The sequence below is a fragment of the Dipodomys ordii genome, unplaced genomic scaffold (genome assembly GCF_000151885.1).
Source record: "Dipodomys ordii isolate 6190 unplaced genomic scaffold, Dord_2.0 Scaffold3, whole genome shotgun sequence".
Taxonomy (NCBI): Eukaryota; Metazoa; Chordata; class Mammalia; order Rodentia; family Heteromyidae; genus Dipodomys; species Dipodomys ordii.
The window spans coordinates 6,889,073-6,905,729 of NW_012267219.1; the positions used below are offsets into that span (position 1 = coordinate 6,889,073).

Consider the following 16,657-nt stretch of genomic DNA (forward strand, 5'->3'; position numbering starts at 1 on the left):
TTTCTTTCTTTCTTTCTTTCTTTCTTTCTTTCTTTCTTTCTTTCTTTCTTTCTCCCTCCCTTCCTCCCTCCCTCCCTCCCTTCCTTCCTTCCTTCTTTCCTTTTTTTTTTTTTTGTCGGTCATGGGGCTTGAATTCTGGGCCTGGGCACTGTCCCTTCAGCTCAAAGCTAGCACTCTATCATGTGAGCCACAGCGCCACTTCCAGTTTTCTGGTGGTTAATTGGAAATAAGAGTCTCATGGGCTTTCCTGCCCAGGCTGGCTTTGAACCTCAATCCTCAGCTCTCAGCCTGCTGAGTAGTTAGGATTTGTAATCCTAACTCGTGCCCAGCTTAAATAGTGTTTTCTTGAAGCCTTCTCTTTACCCTCCAATAATGGCCAACAGATACAAATACAAATGCAAATACAGTGACTGCTTCTTCTGTGACAGGCCACAACATTTCAGATTGCTGTTGAAGTCATTTAGAAAGTAGTTGAAGTTTCCTATGTACCCACACAAGGCCAGTGCTAGGGAGACTGAATGTCTCCTGATAGGTCTCCATTTGCCCAGGCAGAGCAGGTAAAGATACAGTGTTGGCCCTCAGAATCATTGGACTGCCAAGAAGAAGATACATAAATGAACCCATGGATCCTTTCATTACTGCTTTACCTGTAGTTAATGCTCTGCTACACATTTTTTCTGTTCTGTATAGCCAACTATATAATAAATGCAAAATAGAAAGATAAAGTTGCTTAGATGTGATTTCCTTGAAAATATCTTACAGATCTTTCTGAAAATAACACTTGAATTTTCCTCTAGCAAACTCTCAGAATGAGAGATTAGTTTTTTGAATACTTGTGTGCTGGACTTAGAGTTTCTTGCTTGCTCCACTTGTGCTCTACCACTTGAGCCACATCTCCAGTCTAGCACCCATAGTGGTGTTTATTTTGGAGATGTAATCTCATGGATATTTCTGCTTGGGCTGGCTTCCAACCATGATCCACCAGACCTAAGCCTCTTGAGTAGTTAGGATTACAGATGTGAGCAACCAGTCTCAGGTTTTAAATAATGTCTTTTTGTTTGCTTGGTTTTTACTAACAGATTAGAATAATGCAGATATCTTCTCTTTTTTGTCTTCATTTTTTAATGTATATCTCTGTATCTCAACTGGCCTGAACTCATGATTCTCCTGGATGCTGGGATTATAGGTGTGTACCTTCATGCCCAGCTCAAATTCATCTTAATGACTTTGGTCCTGTAGCACAACTTCTCTGCAAGCATGATACTATGTTTTCTTTTTAAAGTCTGATGTGGCTCTTGGGGGCCGCCCAAGCTCTCTAACGATTTGTTTATGTCCAGCTCTTAGAGACCATCAGCACAACACTTGGTATTAGGAAGGGCCATTCATGTGATAATGTTTAGTTACATCAGGGACTAGATTGTTTTCTTTTTTGGAGGGGGGTGGTGCTGGTCCTGGGGCATGAAGTCAGGTCCTGGGCACTTTCCCTTCTTTGTGCTCAAGGTTAGCGCTCTACGACTTGAGCCACAGCGCACTTCCAGCAAGACTTTCTTTTATGTTCTTCATATCCTTTTATTTTCAGTCAGTAGACTTTTAAGATACAAATAATTTAGTAACAATTTTCTATTATGTTTTTAAATGTTCTCCCTTAATTTCTTCTTAATTACAGAGCAAAGAGATTGCATTCCAACTTCATGAGGATTTAATGAAGGTTCTTAATGAGCTTTACACGGTAAGCACATGGTCTTTATTCTTTGTAAGGGTTCTTGGTTTGGATTTCTGGTTTGTAGAAGCAATGCTCATTTGAGAACTTGCTCTCAGCTAGAGTTATAGAGCTGCTACATGCTCATCTGGTTTAAATAGTGAGACCAAGCTGTGTTCATGTGTGTTTGTGTGTGTGTGTTTGTGTGTGTGCATGCACACATGTGCTTGCACAAGTATGTGTCTAGTAAGCATACACATATACAGTTAACATTCTTTAAGAAAATACAGATGCCTTAATCATAAACGGTATTTGTGTGTGTATTTGTATGTGTGCATGCATGTACACATGTACATGTGTGCACTGGTCCTTGGGCTTAAACTCAGGACCTGGACACTGTTCCACAGCTTTTGTGCTCAAAACTCACGCCTTACCACTTGAGCCACAGTTCCACTTCTGGCTTTCTTGGTAATTAAGAATTTCACAGGCTTTCCTACCCTGGACGGCTTAAAATCACAATCCTCAGTTCTCAGCCTCCTGAGTTAAAGAACTGGTTGATTTATATGGGATCTATACATATATCCAGGTCTAGATGTGCATACTAGAGTTGCTTTACTTGTTCCTTATTTCAATTCAATGAATTGTTTTTTTGTGTGTAAATATTTGTATTACCTTTCATGCATTAATATGCCTTATTTGACACACAAGTTTGATTGATTTTATTTAGAGTACTGTATATAATAAGCTAAATCACTTGAAACTACTTTATCTAAATAATCTAATACTAGAAATACTGCCAGTTGAATTTAGTGATATATCACATAAATTTTAGTTTTTATTTGGTCATATTTTTAAATATAAATTGCTTTGGGGAGTTTTTCAGCAGTTTTATTTTTAAGAGAATAAAATGACAATGAGAAATGAGTTATATTACTTTGTGCTAATGACAAGTATTTATGTTTTCATGGCACAAGATGATTTGAATTTTTCTCTGTAGGCAAATTATACCTGAAACTTATTATTACAATATTTTTCTTGATTTTTTTAAAATAAATTTCATTTATTCCTGAAAATCCATGGGTGCAAAATATAATTTGAGAAATTACATTTTATGCCCCATTGATACTTACTAATTAAAGAAAACTAAATTAGACTTATAAGATGAGTGATGGCTTTATAAAATGTACTTTATAAAGTTTATAAGGGTATTTTTTGTTGTTGTTGTTGTTTTTTGTTGGTAGTGGGGCTTGAACTCTGGGCCTGGGCACTGCCCCTCAGCTCTTCAGCTCAAGGCTAGCGCTCTACCACTTGTGCCACAGCGCCACTTCCTATAAGGGTTTTTTAATGTGTATATAATTTGTATTTTAATATAACATATCTACTACATCTGTACTTAGGAACTGGTTATTTCTGTGTGTTAATTTCTTTTTTGGGGGGGTGGGCGGGTCTGGTTGTGGGGCCTGAACTCTGGGCCTGGGCACTGTCCCTCAGCTCTTCAGCTCAAGGCTAGCGCTCTACCACTTGAGCCACAGTGGCACTTCCGGCTTTTTTCTTATGTGGTGCTGAGGAATTGAACCCAGGGCCTCATGCATGCAAGGCAAGTGCTCTACCACTGAGCCACCTTCCCAGCCCCTGTGCCTTCTTAATCTACCAGGCACTTCTCAATCCAATCAAGATGACAATCAAGACTAACCTAGACAGGATGAATAGCTTTGAAGACCTGCAGCTCCTTTTCTGTATTTATGTCCTATTTTGCCGTTTATTTGCAAAAATGAACCCTCAAAATGGGTTCAAAACTTCATTTGGACATTTTGACTACCACCAGGAGCAACAAAAACTGTTAAGATTAATTTGGCCTCAAGTAACAGAAGCACTCACATCAAGACAGAAGATTTATATCCCCCTACTCATGAGAGGTGTCCAGAGATTGGCAGCCTGGAGTTGATGCAGACGTTACATAAAGCCATGGGGCTTCTCCTAATCCAGGGTGCAGTATCTGCTGTTGTAATACCAGATACTGTATTTGCTAGAGTCCAGCCATTACCTCTGCTTCTTGGAAACAGAATGGAGGAAGGGAAGAAAAGAAAGTCCCTCGTCTATTAAGGAGACATAATGGAAGTCTTACATTGCCTTTCACATGTATCTTATTGATCAGGATTTAGAAGGGTCCCATCCAGCTGCATAGAGTTCTGGGAATTGTAGTCTTTTAGCTAGCCAGTTCAATTCTAGCCCCTCCCTCTCCCCCCCCCCCGCTTTTTTTAATGAAAATTCTGCCAATTTGAAAGAAAAGGGGGTTATCATTTGGAACTAGCCATACCTGTCAGAGTCACTACCAGTTATATGCTTATTATGTATGCACTCATTATTCTGCCCACCACATTACTTACATTACCTCATAGAGTGCCATTGAAAGGTAGTGACATTCATGATGCAGATTCTGCAGATAAGGAACCTGTGGGCTCATCATGGCTTGGCGGAGGTTATCCAGTAAGTCAAGTGGGACTTCAGGTTAGAGCTGACTTCAGTACCTGTTTGCATTACTGTCTCTATCTCTATTGCTATGGGTTGGTGAAAGTTTTCTAAATGAGGTCTCTAAATGTTAAAGCTTCCAACAAAACACAGAGATGTTAAACAGTTGATTACCTGCTCAGTTGTATTCTTTTAGAATTGATGGCATTAATATTACTCTAACAAAAATGTAAGTGAAAAGTTGAGCACGTGGTTCAGTGGCAGCAATCTGTTTGTTGTTGTTTTGTTGTTGTTGCCAGTTCTGGGGCTTGAACTCAGAGCCTCTTTGTGCTCAAGGCTAACACTACCACTTTGGGCCACAGCTCCACTTATGGGTTTTGAGTGGTTGACTGGAGATAAGAGTCTCACAAGGACTTTTCTGCCCATGATTGCTTTGGACCGCAATCCTCAGATCTCACCTTCCTGAGGAGCTATGATTACAGGCGTGAGCCACCAGCATCCAGCACAACCTGTACCTTAAAATATTCATTTATACGTATAAAAGATGGAACTCTTTGGGCTAAAAAGTAAAAGGGTAATCCAAGATCCACAGACTTACTTCCTGAGTCTAATAAGCTATTCACTTTCTTGGAGGCAAGTACTAACTTTGGAAGGAGAACTAAAAGGTAGAATTAGCAAACTTGGGAATAGAATTTTTGAAACCAGGAGAGTGTTGTGTCATAATGAAATAAAAGGATTGAATTGGCAGTCATCAGACTTATATTCGGATCCCAACTCCAGTATTTACTAGTCCTGGGTCCCTGAGAAACTATTTATGTCTCTGAGTATATTTATTAGCCTGGGTTTTCCAGAGAAACAAAAGTAATTGTGTGTGGGGGAGGGTGTACATTATAAGGAATTATCCATCACAGTTATGGAGGATAAAAGTCCCAAGATCTGCAGGGAGCAAACTGGAGACCCAGGATATCAAGGACAGGCTAGGATATCATTTTAACCTCAGTCCTAAGGCCTGAGAACCAGGAAAGGCTATGGTATAAGTTGCAGTTCAAGCCCATATCTGAATCATCTATGTCTTGACTAAAAACCTGTAATACAGAGAGAATGGACTTTCTTGCCCAGCCTTTCAGTTCAATGCAGGCCACCAAGTATAATGCTTGACTTTACTGAGGACAGGAATCTGCTTTCCTGGATCTACTGATTCTCATGTTAATCTCATCCATATACACACTTAGAATGTTTGCATCTAAGAAGAGGAAGAGTCAATGAGCCTCATGTCAACCTTTAAAAAGTTGTGAATTTCAGGTTTTGGATTTGAGGGTTAGGGATTCTCAATCTGGGTATGCTTTTTCTCTTCAATAAATATTTATACACAAAGGACAAGGATGGCAACTTGACTGAGAAAACAGAATCAAAGGGGTAGGATGGTAAAGGGATGAGGGGAAAAAGAGAGTGATGAATAGGGGTAAATACAACAGTACTCTGTGTGTGTGAGTGTGTATGTGTGTGAAAATCTAATAATGAAACCTACTAGCAACTGTCTTAAAATGGGGGGGGGGTAAGAAACAGTAGAAGAGGGAGTGAATTTGATCAAAACATATTATATGCATATGTGAGCATATTACAATGAAACCCTACCCCTTTGTACTATTTTTTTTTTTTTTTTGATCAGTCATAGGGCCTGAACTCTGGGCCTGGGTGCTCTCCTTCTCTTCAGCTCAAGGCTAGTACTCTACCACTTGAGTTCCGGCTTTTTCTGCTTATGTGGTGCTGACTAATCGAACCCAGGGCTTCATGCACACAAGGCAAGCACTCTACCACTGAGCCACCTTCCCAGCCCCCCTTTGTACTATTTGGATGTGCCAATTAAAGAAAGAAAACAGAACCAGTAGTAAATGTTAATAGAGCTGTGCTGGGGAGGTAGGAAAGGGGAAGGCAGAAACAGAGAGAAAAGATGGCACAAAAGGTTAGGGAATGAGACAGCGTTCAACACAAAATTTGCCTTCAGTCAGCCCAGTAAGGGCTCATCATAAAACCAGTCACCAAAGTGTTCAGATTGTCTCAATATCAAAATCTCAAAAGGTTATGATATATTTTCACAATGACTTGCCCTCTGCTAATACTTCACTTCGTTTAGTTGTCTTTACCGCATTTTATAAAACAAAGTCTGCTGTCCTGGTAAACTACTTCTAAGCACCATGATAAATACACAAGAAATCGATTGTTCATTATGTGTCATTTATTACCACACCATGGCCTTAGCCTCACACAGCGATGGCTACCCTTCACAGGTAGTACATCCTCCAGTTCCAGGCAATCACAAGGAAAAGAACTGAATTCATCTGTATTTATCCCAGCCATACTGCCAGGCAGGCTCATTAGCTTCTTCATTCCCACAGCAGTCCTATGAGGCAGGTAGTCCTAATTCCAGTTTCACAAACAGGAATTAAACTGAGTAATTAGCTCAAGATCGCACAGTGGGGTCAATACTCATCTAAAATCTAAACCCAGTTCTGTTCCCAAAGCCCATCAACTGCTCACTGCTCAGCTCCTTAGGGAAGGATGTATTAGGGAGGTGGAAGTGGGGAAAGGCAGACCCTGACCCAAAGACTTGATGAAATTCAGAGGCAAAGCGCTTTTCTCTTGGAAAAGTCTGGAAGTTTCCCCACTACTAGATGAATTGTGAAATGGGCAAAGTCAAAGAGCTTTATCTGTTCAGCTTTAATATTAGAATATGTTGGAGAGATGAGGAAAAACCATATAAGAAGTGACATTGAGCAAGATGTGTTGTACTCTTAAATTGACATGTTGAACTGAAACTCCTTTGTACAGCTGCTTAAAGATAATTTTAAAAATATATTAGGATATGTCCATTTTGGATGCCTCTCAAAAATGCAAACTCAGGTATCTTTAATGTGATATGTGTCGGCTCTGCGAGTTGTATATATGCACCGTGATTACAGCTTAGATCTAAGGTGGGCCTGGCATTGCTCCTCTATAATCCCAGTCTGAGGCCAGGCTGAGGTTTGAAGTGAGATTCTCTCAAAAATCTAAATCAACCAACCAAACAGCCAAATAAGCTGCAGCAGCACAACAACAACATTATCTTGTTCTATTTAGCTTTGTTTTCTTCCTTCTAAGATAAATTCCAATTTGCCTAACCAAGGTAAATGGCCAGTAGAAGCTCTTCCCAGTTTAAACTCCAAGGCCCAGCAACTTGGGACATATAGTTGCCAGTAAGGACAAGTGGTCTTTCTATATCTTGGAAGCTATTTGGTTTATAACAGGTTTTTTTTTTTTGAAGGAATGGGCTGCTGCTTGTTATTTCAAGCCCTTCCTTGCAAAACCAGTGTCTCACTGCTGAGGACAGGGCTGAGGCTTAGAGCTCAGGGAGCTCCCACACAGGAAGGGCTAACTCTCCTCTCAGAGGAAGCATGCCCTAGGCAAGGTTGAAGAGTCACTCTTAAAAAGCCCAAGATAACCTGCCACCTTCTAACAGATTTTTCTCTGAGTGAGCCTCAAAGAGCTGTTAAAAAAATACCTTTAAATTTTTTGGGAGGGGATAAGTATGTATTTTAGCTTGAGAACATTTTGAGTATTTGAAATACCTATATCTGTAGTGAAATGGAAAATTCACTCCTTTGACCGATGGATGACAAAAAGGCCGGAGTCTCAGAAAAAACACTAAACAGGAGATAGGAAGAAAAGAACACATGAACTCTCTCCTACATTGAAAACCTCACTGGCAGAACACATCATGCTACATGGGAAATTTGGTTTTGTTGTTGTTTTGGTGGTGGTGATGGTTTCGTCTTGTTTTCATTCAGTCTATTTAGAGATTGAAGACACCAAACTTATTACATATACCCTTCCTGGCTTTGACTGCTAGACACTGGGATGGGCCACCTGACTCCTTGCCCATAACCTCTGAATTCAGCTTTGATACACACTTTCTAATCCTAGATTTGGAGAACTAGGTGGAGAATGCTTCATTTCCCCTCCCCAGATGATTGGGATGTATAAGATTACCACTTTAGGAAGACTTGATGGTCGTTGCTTGATAAGAAATTTATGTGCAGATATTGTGTAGGACATCCTCCTAATCAATATTAATTGTTCCTTTTTTATTAATGTTTTTTTATTATGAAAATACCATGCAGAGGCGTTACAATTACATGAGCAAGGTAATGAGTACATTTCTTTTGTGGGTCTGGTTGTGGGCCTGAACTCTGGGCCTGGGCGCTGTCCCTCAGCTCTTCAGCTCAAGGCTAGCTCTCCACCACTTGAGCCACAGCACCACTTCTGGCTTTTTTTTTCTGCTTATGTGCTGCTGAGGAATCGAACCCAGGGCCTCATGCATGCAAGGCAAGCACTCTACCACTGAGCCACCTTCCCAGCATGAGTACATTTCTAATCAAACCTTGTTGCCTCCTCTTTTGTTTCCCTTTACCATCCCTGCCCACCCCCCACCAAAGTTTGTTTTTCGACATAAAGTCTTGTAATCTCATTGTTGCAATGGGTCCATCTGTATCCCTATTTAAACAATTTGTTTTTTCCCTTCTCCTCCCCAAATTATACCGACATCAAATATAGTGAAAACAGGGGTTATACCATGGGGGAAGGACATACAAAGCAACAAAAAAAAATCACCTTATATATATATGGTAGAAACAATAGCAAGAAAGAAAAACCACTTGAGTCCTTATCTTGGGGTTCATTTTGCCTAACATCAACTTATCTGACCTTTTCTGCTTGTCTCAGACATATACTAGTTATTGCAAATAAAGGAAACCATGGGACCTATGTTTCTTTGGGCCTGGATTACTTCACTTAATATAATTTTTTCCAAGTCTTTACATTTCCTAAAAATGGGGCAATGTCATTCTTTCTGATGGAGGCATAGAATTCCATTATGTATATATATACCACATTTTCTTGATCCATTCATCTACTGAGGGGCATATACCAGCACGACTATATTTATTGCAGCATTATTTACCATATTAATTGTTCTTGAGCTCCTGCTTAGAGTTCTAGTTTTCTCAATAAGATTTGAGAATCAGCTACATCTGGTGCTTTTAAACCACAAATGGCTGTCTTGCAAATAAGTAGTAGGAATTCCTCTCTGGCCCTCACTTAAAAATGAGAAAGAGCCGGGTGCCAGTGGCTCACACCTGTAATCTTAGCTACTCAGGAGGCTGAGATCTGAGGATCGTGGTTTGAAGCCAGCACAGGCAGGAAAATCTGTGAGGCTCTTATCTCCAATAAACTACTCAAAAAAGCTAGAAGTGGTGCTTTGGTTCAAGTGGTAGAGCACTTGGGCAAAAGAAGCTCAGAGACAGCATCAGGACTTGAATTCAAGTCCCCAAACCAGCAAAAATAAAAACTAAATAAATGAGAGAAAGCATTTGTATACTTCACTATAATCCAAAAAGAAAAAAGAAAAGAAAATATATCTAAAAAGGTTTCATATTAAGATTATTAGTCCAACAGTATTTTACCTAAACTACTACATTCTGAAATATATCATTATGACTTTAAAATGGTTTGGATGCTTTGATGCTTTAATATGAATGGTTTTTATTGGGTTATTAAGATGTTTAGTTTTATGCAGGCACCAGTGGCTCATGCCTGTAATCCTAGCTACTTAGGAAGATCTGAAGATTGAGGTTCAAAGCCAGCCAGGGCAGGAAACTTGGTGAGACGCTTATCTCCAATTAACCACCAACAAATAGCCAAAGTGGAGCTGTGCTCCAGAGCTAGGCTTGAGAAAAAAATGCTCAGGGACAGTGCTCAAGCCCTGAGTTCAAGCCCTAAGACCAGCATGCATGCGTGTGCACGCGCGTGTATATATGTGTGTGTTGTGCACACGTGTGTGTGCACACATGCACACACATACACACACAAAAAAGATGCATATTTCTATTTATTATTATTTAGCAAGCCTATATATGTATATATATATAATATGTATAGCATTTTTTTTCTCATCCTGGGGCTTGAATTCAGGGCGAAGGCTCTATCCCTGAGCCTCCCTGTACTTAAAGCTACTGCCCTACCACTGAGTCACAGCACCACTTCCAGCTTTTTCTGAGTAGTTTATTGGAAATAAGAGTCTCACAGACCTTCCTGCCCAGGCTGGCTTTGGACCATGATCCTCAGATCTTAGCCTCCTGAGTAGCTAGGATTATAGGTGTGAGCCACCAGCACTCAGCTGCTGGACATAAATTTAGTGTTAATTACATGTGGTGGTTTTTCCAAAACAAGTTATAAGCCAGAAATGCTAACTGTTAGGGATGCAAGAAATCATGTGAAGTAAATAAAGATGTAAATCAGTTGAATTATAGGTGAGCCAGTTCAACTTACCTCTTCCTGTCTAATTTTTTTTTTGTCAGTCGTGGGGCTTGAACTCTGGGCCTGGGCACTGTCCCTCAGCTCTTCAGCTCAAGGCGAGCGCTCTACCACTTGAGCTACAGTGCCACTTCCGGTTTTCTGGTGGTTTATTGGAGATAGGAGTCTCATGGTCTCTCCTGCCCAGGCTGGCTTTGAACCGCGATCCTCAGATCTCAGCTTCCTGAGTAGCTAGGATTACAGGCGTGAGCCACCAGCGCCCGGCTTCCTGTCTAATTTTTAACTCACAGGATTACATGAACTTAGTACTCTCATAGCCTAATAGAATTTTAGCAAGAAATGGGCATTTAGAAATGACCAAACTAGGGCTGGGAAGGTGGCTCAGTGGTAGAGTGCTTGCCTTGCATGCATGAGGCCCTGGATTCGATTCCTCAGCATCACATAAGCAGAAAAAGCTGGAAGTGGCACTGTGGCTCAAGTGGTAGAGTGCCCTTGAGCTGAAGAGCTGAGGGCTAGTACCCAGGCCCCATGACCAAAAAAAAAGAAGAAGAAGAAGAAAGAAATGACTGAAGTAGGGCTGAGTGTGTGACTCAAGTGGTAGAGCACTTGCTTAGTATGACACTCTGAGTTCTAAACCCATGAAGGAAGGAGGCAGAAGGCAGGAAAGCCTCCTCTTTTTGGAAGACTATCCCAAAACCCAGAAGTATAAAGCAATTCATTAAAGCCCTAGTGCTAATTCAGCCAGGTTGGAATTAAAACTCACACTTTTGTTTAGAGATTTTTGTTGTTGCTGTTTTTGTTGTCTTTTCCTTTTGTCTTCTTTGTTAGTTTATTTGTCTTCAGGAGGTTAAGGGGCACAGGAAAAATGAAACAAAAGGTAAGCAAATGCAGCAACGATACTCACTAGACACTATGTGGAAAATGAACTATACAACTTGTGGATGGGGATGGGAGGGAAACAAAACAGAACAGGGGAAGAAGAGACATGGTTTAAAAAGAAATGTACTCATTACCTGACTTACATTACTGTAACCCCTCTGTATATCACCTCTACAATAACAATTATATATACATATATATGTATGTATATATATATATATATATATATATATATATATATATAAAGAAACGCATGCTTTACGTGCATTCAGAATAGCAAGTAGGTTCCTGTGAGGTGTGTGCGTATGCTGCATGCCAAAAGCCTCAGGTATGACCAGGCCTTCTCAGGGGGTTTAGTGTAGCAGAGGGCAAGATAACATAACAGCTCATCTTTGTACAAAATATGATACTGTACTTCCCATTAGCTCTTTAGATTGCTACAACAGCCCTATGAGACAGTGGAGGCACAGGGAAGTACCTTGCCCAAGACCACACAGCAGGGAAGTCCAGACTAGGGTAAGGGTGTTAGCCACATACTTTGCTCACTTTTTAACTGGAGATTATAACAAAAATGGACCATTACAGTTCCCCCTGCTCAAGAGCTTTCCATCTGTGGATTAAACAACTGTGGATGGAAACTATTTTTTTAAAAAAAAAAATAAGGTCCTGGAACTGGAGGCATGGCTCAAGTGTTAGAGTACCACTGTGAGTGGGAAAAGCTAACCAAGAGTGTGAGGCCCTGCATTTAAGCCCCAGTACCAGAAGAAAAAAAAATCGAAGTTAAGCCTGGTGCCAGTAGCTCACTTGTATAATCCTGGGTACTCAGAAGGCTGAAATATGGGGCTCCAGTAGACAAGTTTTCTCTAATCAACTAGCAAAAAGCCAGACTGGACACATGGTACATATGTTAGAACACTAGCAATGAGAGAAAAAGCTGTGTGAGATCAACAGGCCCTGAATTCAAGCTCTCTATGGAATGTATACACAATTTGTCATTATTCCCTGCATAATACAGAATACTACCCATTTATTTACATATCATTAGGTATTTTAAGTTATGTATACATGATTGAAGAAATGCAGGCAGATGGCATAGCTTATGCCATTTTTTATAAAGGGCTTGAGCATCCCCACACAGATTGTGATATTGTTGAGGGATCTTGGAATAAATCCCCTGCAGACCCTGACTAACAATCATCATGTACCAACAGGCTCAGACAGAGAAGCTTGGAGATTCAACAATGAGCTACACATTGAGGATTGAGGAACAATTGCAGAGGAAAAGGTCTGAGAATGGATTTACAAGCATAGTCAGGCTTACAATAATAGGACAGGTGGGAGAGGGAAAAGCCATCCAAGCGAAAGAAGCAGCATGAACCAAGTCCTAGAGTTAGGAAAAGCACAAGATACATTCATAGAATTTCCTTCTAGAGCTATTATACAGGGAGAAAGCAGAAGTTGAATGATTTCCCAGACCATTACTAAAATGAGATTATTTAAACGCAAGTGCGCGCGCGCACACACACGGGCAACAACAAAGAAAATCAACACACTTAAAAGCTGTTAGAAAATTCAAAAGGCTCTTTTGCACAGATTAACAAAGCCTCTCACTTTCTTCTTTTTATTCTTTTTTAATGGAGTGAGGAGTATTTAATTTGAGGGACAGGAGGTATGTGTGAAATTCCAAACTATTGTTCATAGAAAGAACAGGTTTCTGCACCTGAGTTTCTATTTCAGTTGAAGCTGTAATTCTAAGCATCTTTTATGACTTTTTAGATTCCAGATGTCTTGTGTCCTCTCCTTAAATATTTTATATACTGCACTTTGTAACTTAGATGCCTGGTACACACGCAACATTGAAGATGTGTGAAACACTTTCCTGAAAAGAACTAAATATTTAAAGTCACAGGTGACTTTGAAATTCTAGTACCTTGATGCTCTTTCATTATGTATGAGCTTTCCTCTTCAACGGTGCCAACTGCTCATAACTTCTCCTTTGCAACCCAAAGCTATTGCTTCCCTGTGACCTGAGTTAATATGTATTCCATGCACGAACTTGTGGCTATTTTTTTTCAGTAGATTTAATTTATATTTCAATGCCTCTGAAGACTTCATAGGAAAGAACTATGAAGAACTTTCTAGATAACCTTCCTGGTGCCTGACGTTATTGACTTGTTGGGCAAGCGTTAAGTCTCTTTGTAGCCCATTTCTTTGATCCATAAAACAAAGACTCCCACTTTGCTCCCCAGCCCTTTCACATATTTAGAAATATACATATAAGCCTTTCTTGGGCTAGGTCTCTTGTAGACTTAAAAACTATGGCCTTCATCTGCTTGGGCTGTTATAACAAAACACTACATACTAGGTTGATTTTACGCAACAGAAATTTATTTCACATCATTCTAAAGACTAAGAAGTCTGAGATGAAGAAAGCAGTCTGTCTAGGCCTATTTTGTATTGGCACTCCTTTCATTTATGAGAGCTTTCTTCCCTCCGACCTAATTACCTGATTGTGTTCCCCTGATCCCATCACCTTAGAGTTAAGATGCCACAGTATAAATGTGGGAGACATCATGGACCATATCAAATATCATAGGAAGGGTACGCTGTGTTGTTCATTGTAATCGAATTCATTAAGAATTCATTATGCGCCAGTTACATTGCAAGAGCCTGTTATGTATGAATTCATTATCTCTTCACCAGAACCTGATAGCTACTATTCTTATTCCTAATTTATATGTGAACAAACTAAGGAGCATGGTAAAAGGCAAGAGTAGGATTTAAACTCAGGCAGCCTGAATTCTGAGTTTGATTATTAGCGTTGTTCAGAAATAGAATGAGCTCTCTTTTTAAGACAGTGATCTTTTCTGGAGGGTGGCTCTTTGGCAAGTATGTGAGGGGGTCTCGACTTGGAAGGTCCTGAGTTTATGGCATGAAGTTACTTGGCATTCAGCCTAAATCTCTGAATTTGTGCACTGTGTCTAAGTCAGTTAAATGGCAAATTCTAAAAGTATTCTGGTTATAGAATTAACTCTCTTGCACCCAGGTCATACATACAAAGTGGCTGACGGGAGGGGGTCTGAAAATGAGACAATGTCATCCAAGAACAGCGCTCAGTTCTGTCATCAGTGAGCCAAATTGGTGAGCTATTCCCACCTACAGTGCTAGATGCTGGGTCAGATAGAGGCCTCCATTCTAGAGGCTTCCTGAAGAAGCAGAAGCCTGAGTTTCATGATATAGGCTGGCAGGAAGGGTATTTCCAAATAGGAGTCTGGGAAACTACATTGCTTGGGTAGAGAACTCCAAGGCCTCTGCTATTGTTAAAATGTTAGCCAGTCAGTGATTTAAAAAAAGCAAAAACAAAAGTAGGGTACTGAGTTCAGCCTTGTGTGTGTGTGTGTGTTTGTGTGTGTGTGTGTGTGTGTGTGTGTTTGTATTCCTGTGTGCACACTAGTACTGGGTCTTAAACCCAAGATCTCACACTTTTGCTGAGTTTTTTTGCTCATGAATGTCACTCTATCACTTGAGCCACACCTCCACTTCCATCTTTTTCCTGGCTAATTAGAAATAAAAATTTCTCCAATTTGTCTCCCTCAGCTGGCTTTGAACCAGGATCTTAAGATCTCAGACTCCTGAGTAGCTAAGATTAAGGTGTGAGCCCCCAGTGCTGGCTTTGAGCTCAGCTTTCTTCAAATACTGCCCTCACTTCTCTATTTCCAACAGTGAAATACTGAAAGATAAGAAAGCATGATAATCTTTGGCAAACAAAGGAACTTATTGGGTAAGATGATACCCCATGTTAAAATTGTCTGATAATGAAAAGTAGGTTCGTATGTGTCTTAATATGAAATTGTTGATTATGGTGATGAAAAATTGTCTTATGATCTAATGAACTAGCACAGTCAGTAAAGAATAAAATGTAATTAGATTTCTAGTAATATTCATGAAGACAAAGAAGGAGACCTATGTGTCGAACAGAGAACTGGGGATATTCTTGCTGAGTGTGAATGTTTGTCAGAAGTTTCTTAGTGATTAAAAGAAACCAGCAGTCATGTCCGTGACTCAAACTTAAAATTAGAAACTGCCTCTAATAACCGCTGGAAATTGAGCGAGCTCACACTGATCAGTAAATACAGCTTACTCCCTTACAAATAGAAACATTTTCTTTTTCATGGGCTATAAAATAATTTATCGTCTTTATACGAGTTGTGTATCATTTTTATGAATGATGCAAAATCTTATGAAGCTAAATTGTAATTTGTATTATTAATGCTTACAAATATTATTCAGTTTACCATTTTGAAAATACTAATGTCCTACCTTAGCTTCAGTGTAGCCGTTGAAAATAGAAGCGTGTTCCTTATCTGTGTGTCAGCCTCGTACCTGCCAAGGACTTCTGGGTTTTCCTCCCTAATGAGCCCTTGATGGTTGATCAATAATCAGTAGGGGAGCTAATTAAAGTTCCTGCAATGATAGATAACCCTGAATCAAGTTCATCAATATAGCAGTGCGCCAGACAGACGACAAGAGGCAGAGTTCATTTCTGGATATTCTCTCTGAGGCAGAGTAGATGAAAACCTCTGGAGAATTCCAGAGGCATCTTATATGCCTAGCTTCGTCTGCTATAGTGCTGGCTTTCTCAAGTCCACAGAAGCATGAGGAGATTATTAGTATAGTTTGTTGGTTTTCTGAGGCTTTGTTTTTTTTTTTTTTTTTGCTTGCTTGCTTGTATTTGTCACCTGTACTGGGGCTCGAACTCGGGACCTCAGACCATATAGCTTGGCTTTTTTTTTTTTTTTTGCCTAAGACTAGCATTCTGCCCCTTCAGCCACACCTCCACTTCCATGGTGTTTTTCTTTTCGGTGAAAATGTATGTGCCATCTACCCGGACACTGAGAAGAATCAACCCCTTTAGCTGCTGGCAGTATATTGCTTTATTCTCTCCTACTATATTTAGTTGCTAACATTCAGATTATTATCTGAAAACCTGAACTTCATAGCAATAGGATTTTAGAGTTAAGAAAAGCCTAAGAGATCACGTGGACTAGCTATGTCCAGCAGAGCTCACTTCTCAGATTTCCAAGACGAGAACACAAGATCCTGAAGATGAGGAAGAAAGCAGTCCACCTCTCGCAGAAAACACAAACAGTGTAAATGCTATTTTCTTATGCAGAGAGCCCTTGAATTACTCTGGTTCTATTAAGGATTGTCCTTAATAATAAGCAATAAGCATTCAGTGGGAACCGAACTTTGATTTTTTTT

At 40.0% G+C, this 16,657-nt stretch overlaps 1 protein-coding gene across 2 annotated transcripts in view; it reads left to right on the forward strand.

The window, feature by feature from the left end:
* Nucleotides 1–16,657, forward strand: part of Srgap1 (SLIT-ROBO Rho GTPase activating protein 1) — a 233,201-nt gene that overhangs the window by 135,346 nt on the left and 81,198 nt on the right. For both annotated transcript variants that reach the window (XM_013023272.1, XM_013023263.1), the window contains exon 4: nt 1,667–1,729. In XM_013023272.1, the coding sequence (XP_012878726.1) occupies nt 1,667–1,729 (63 nt within the window). The remainder of the gene's footprint in view (nt 1–1,666; nt 1,730–16,657) is intronic.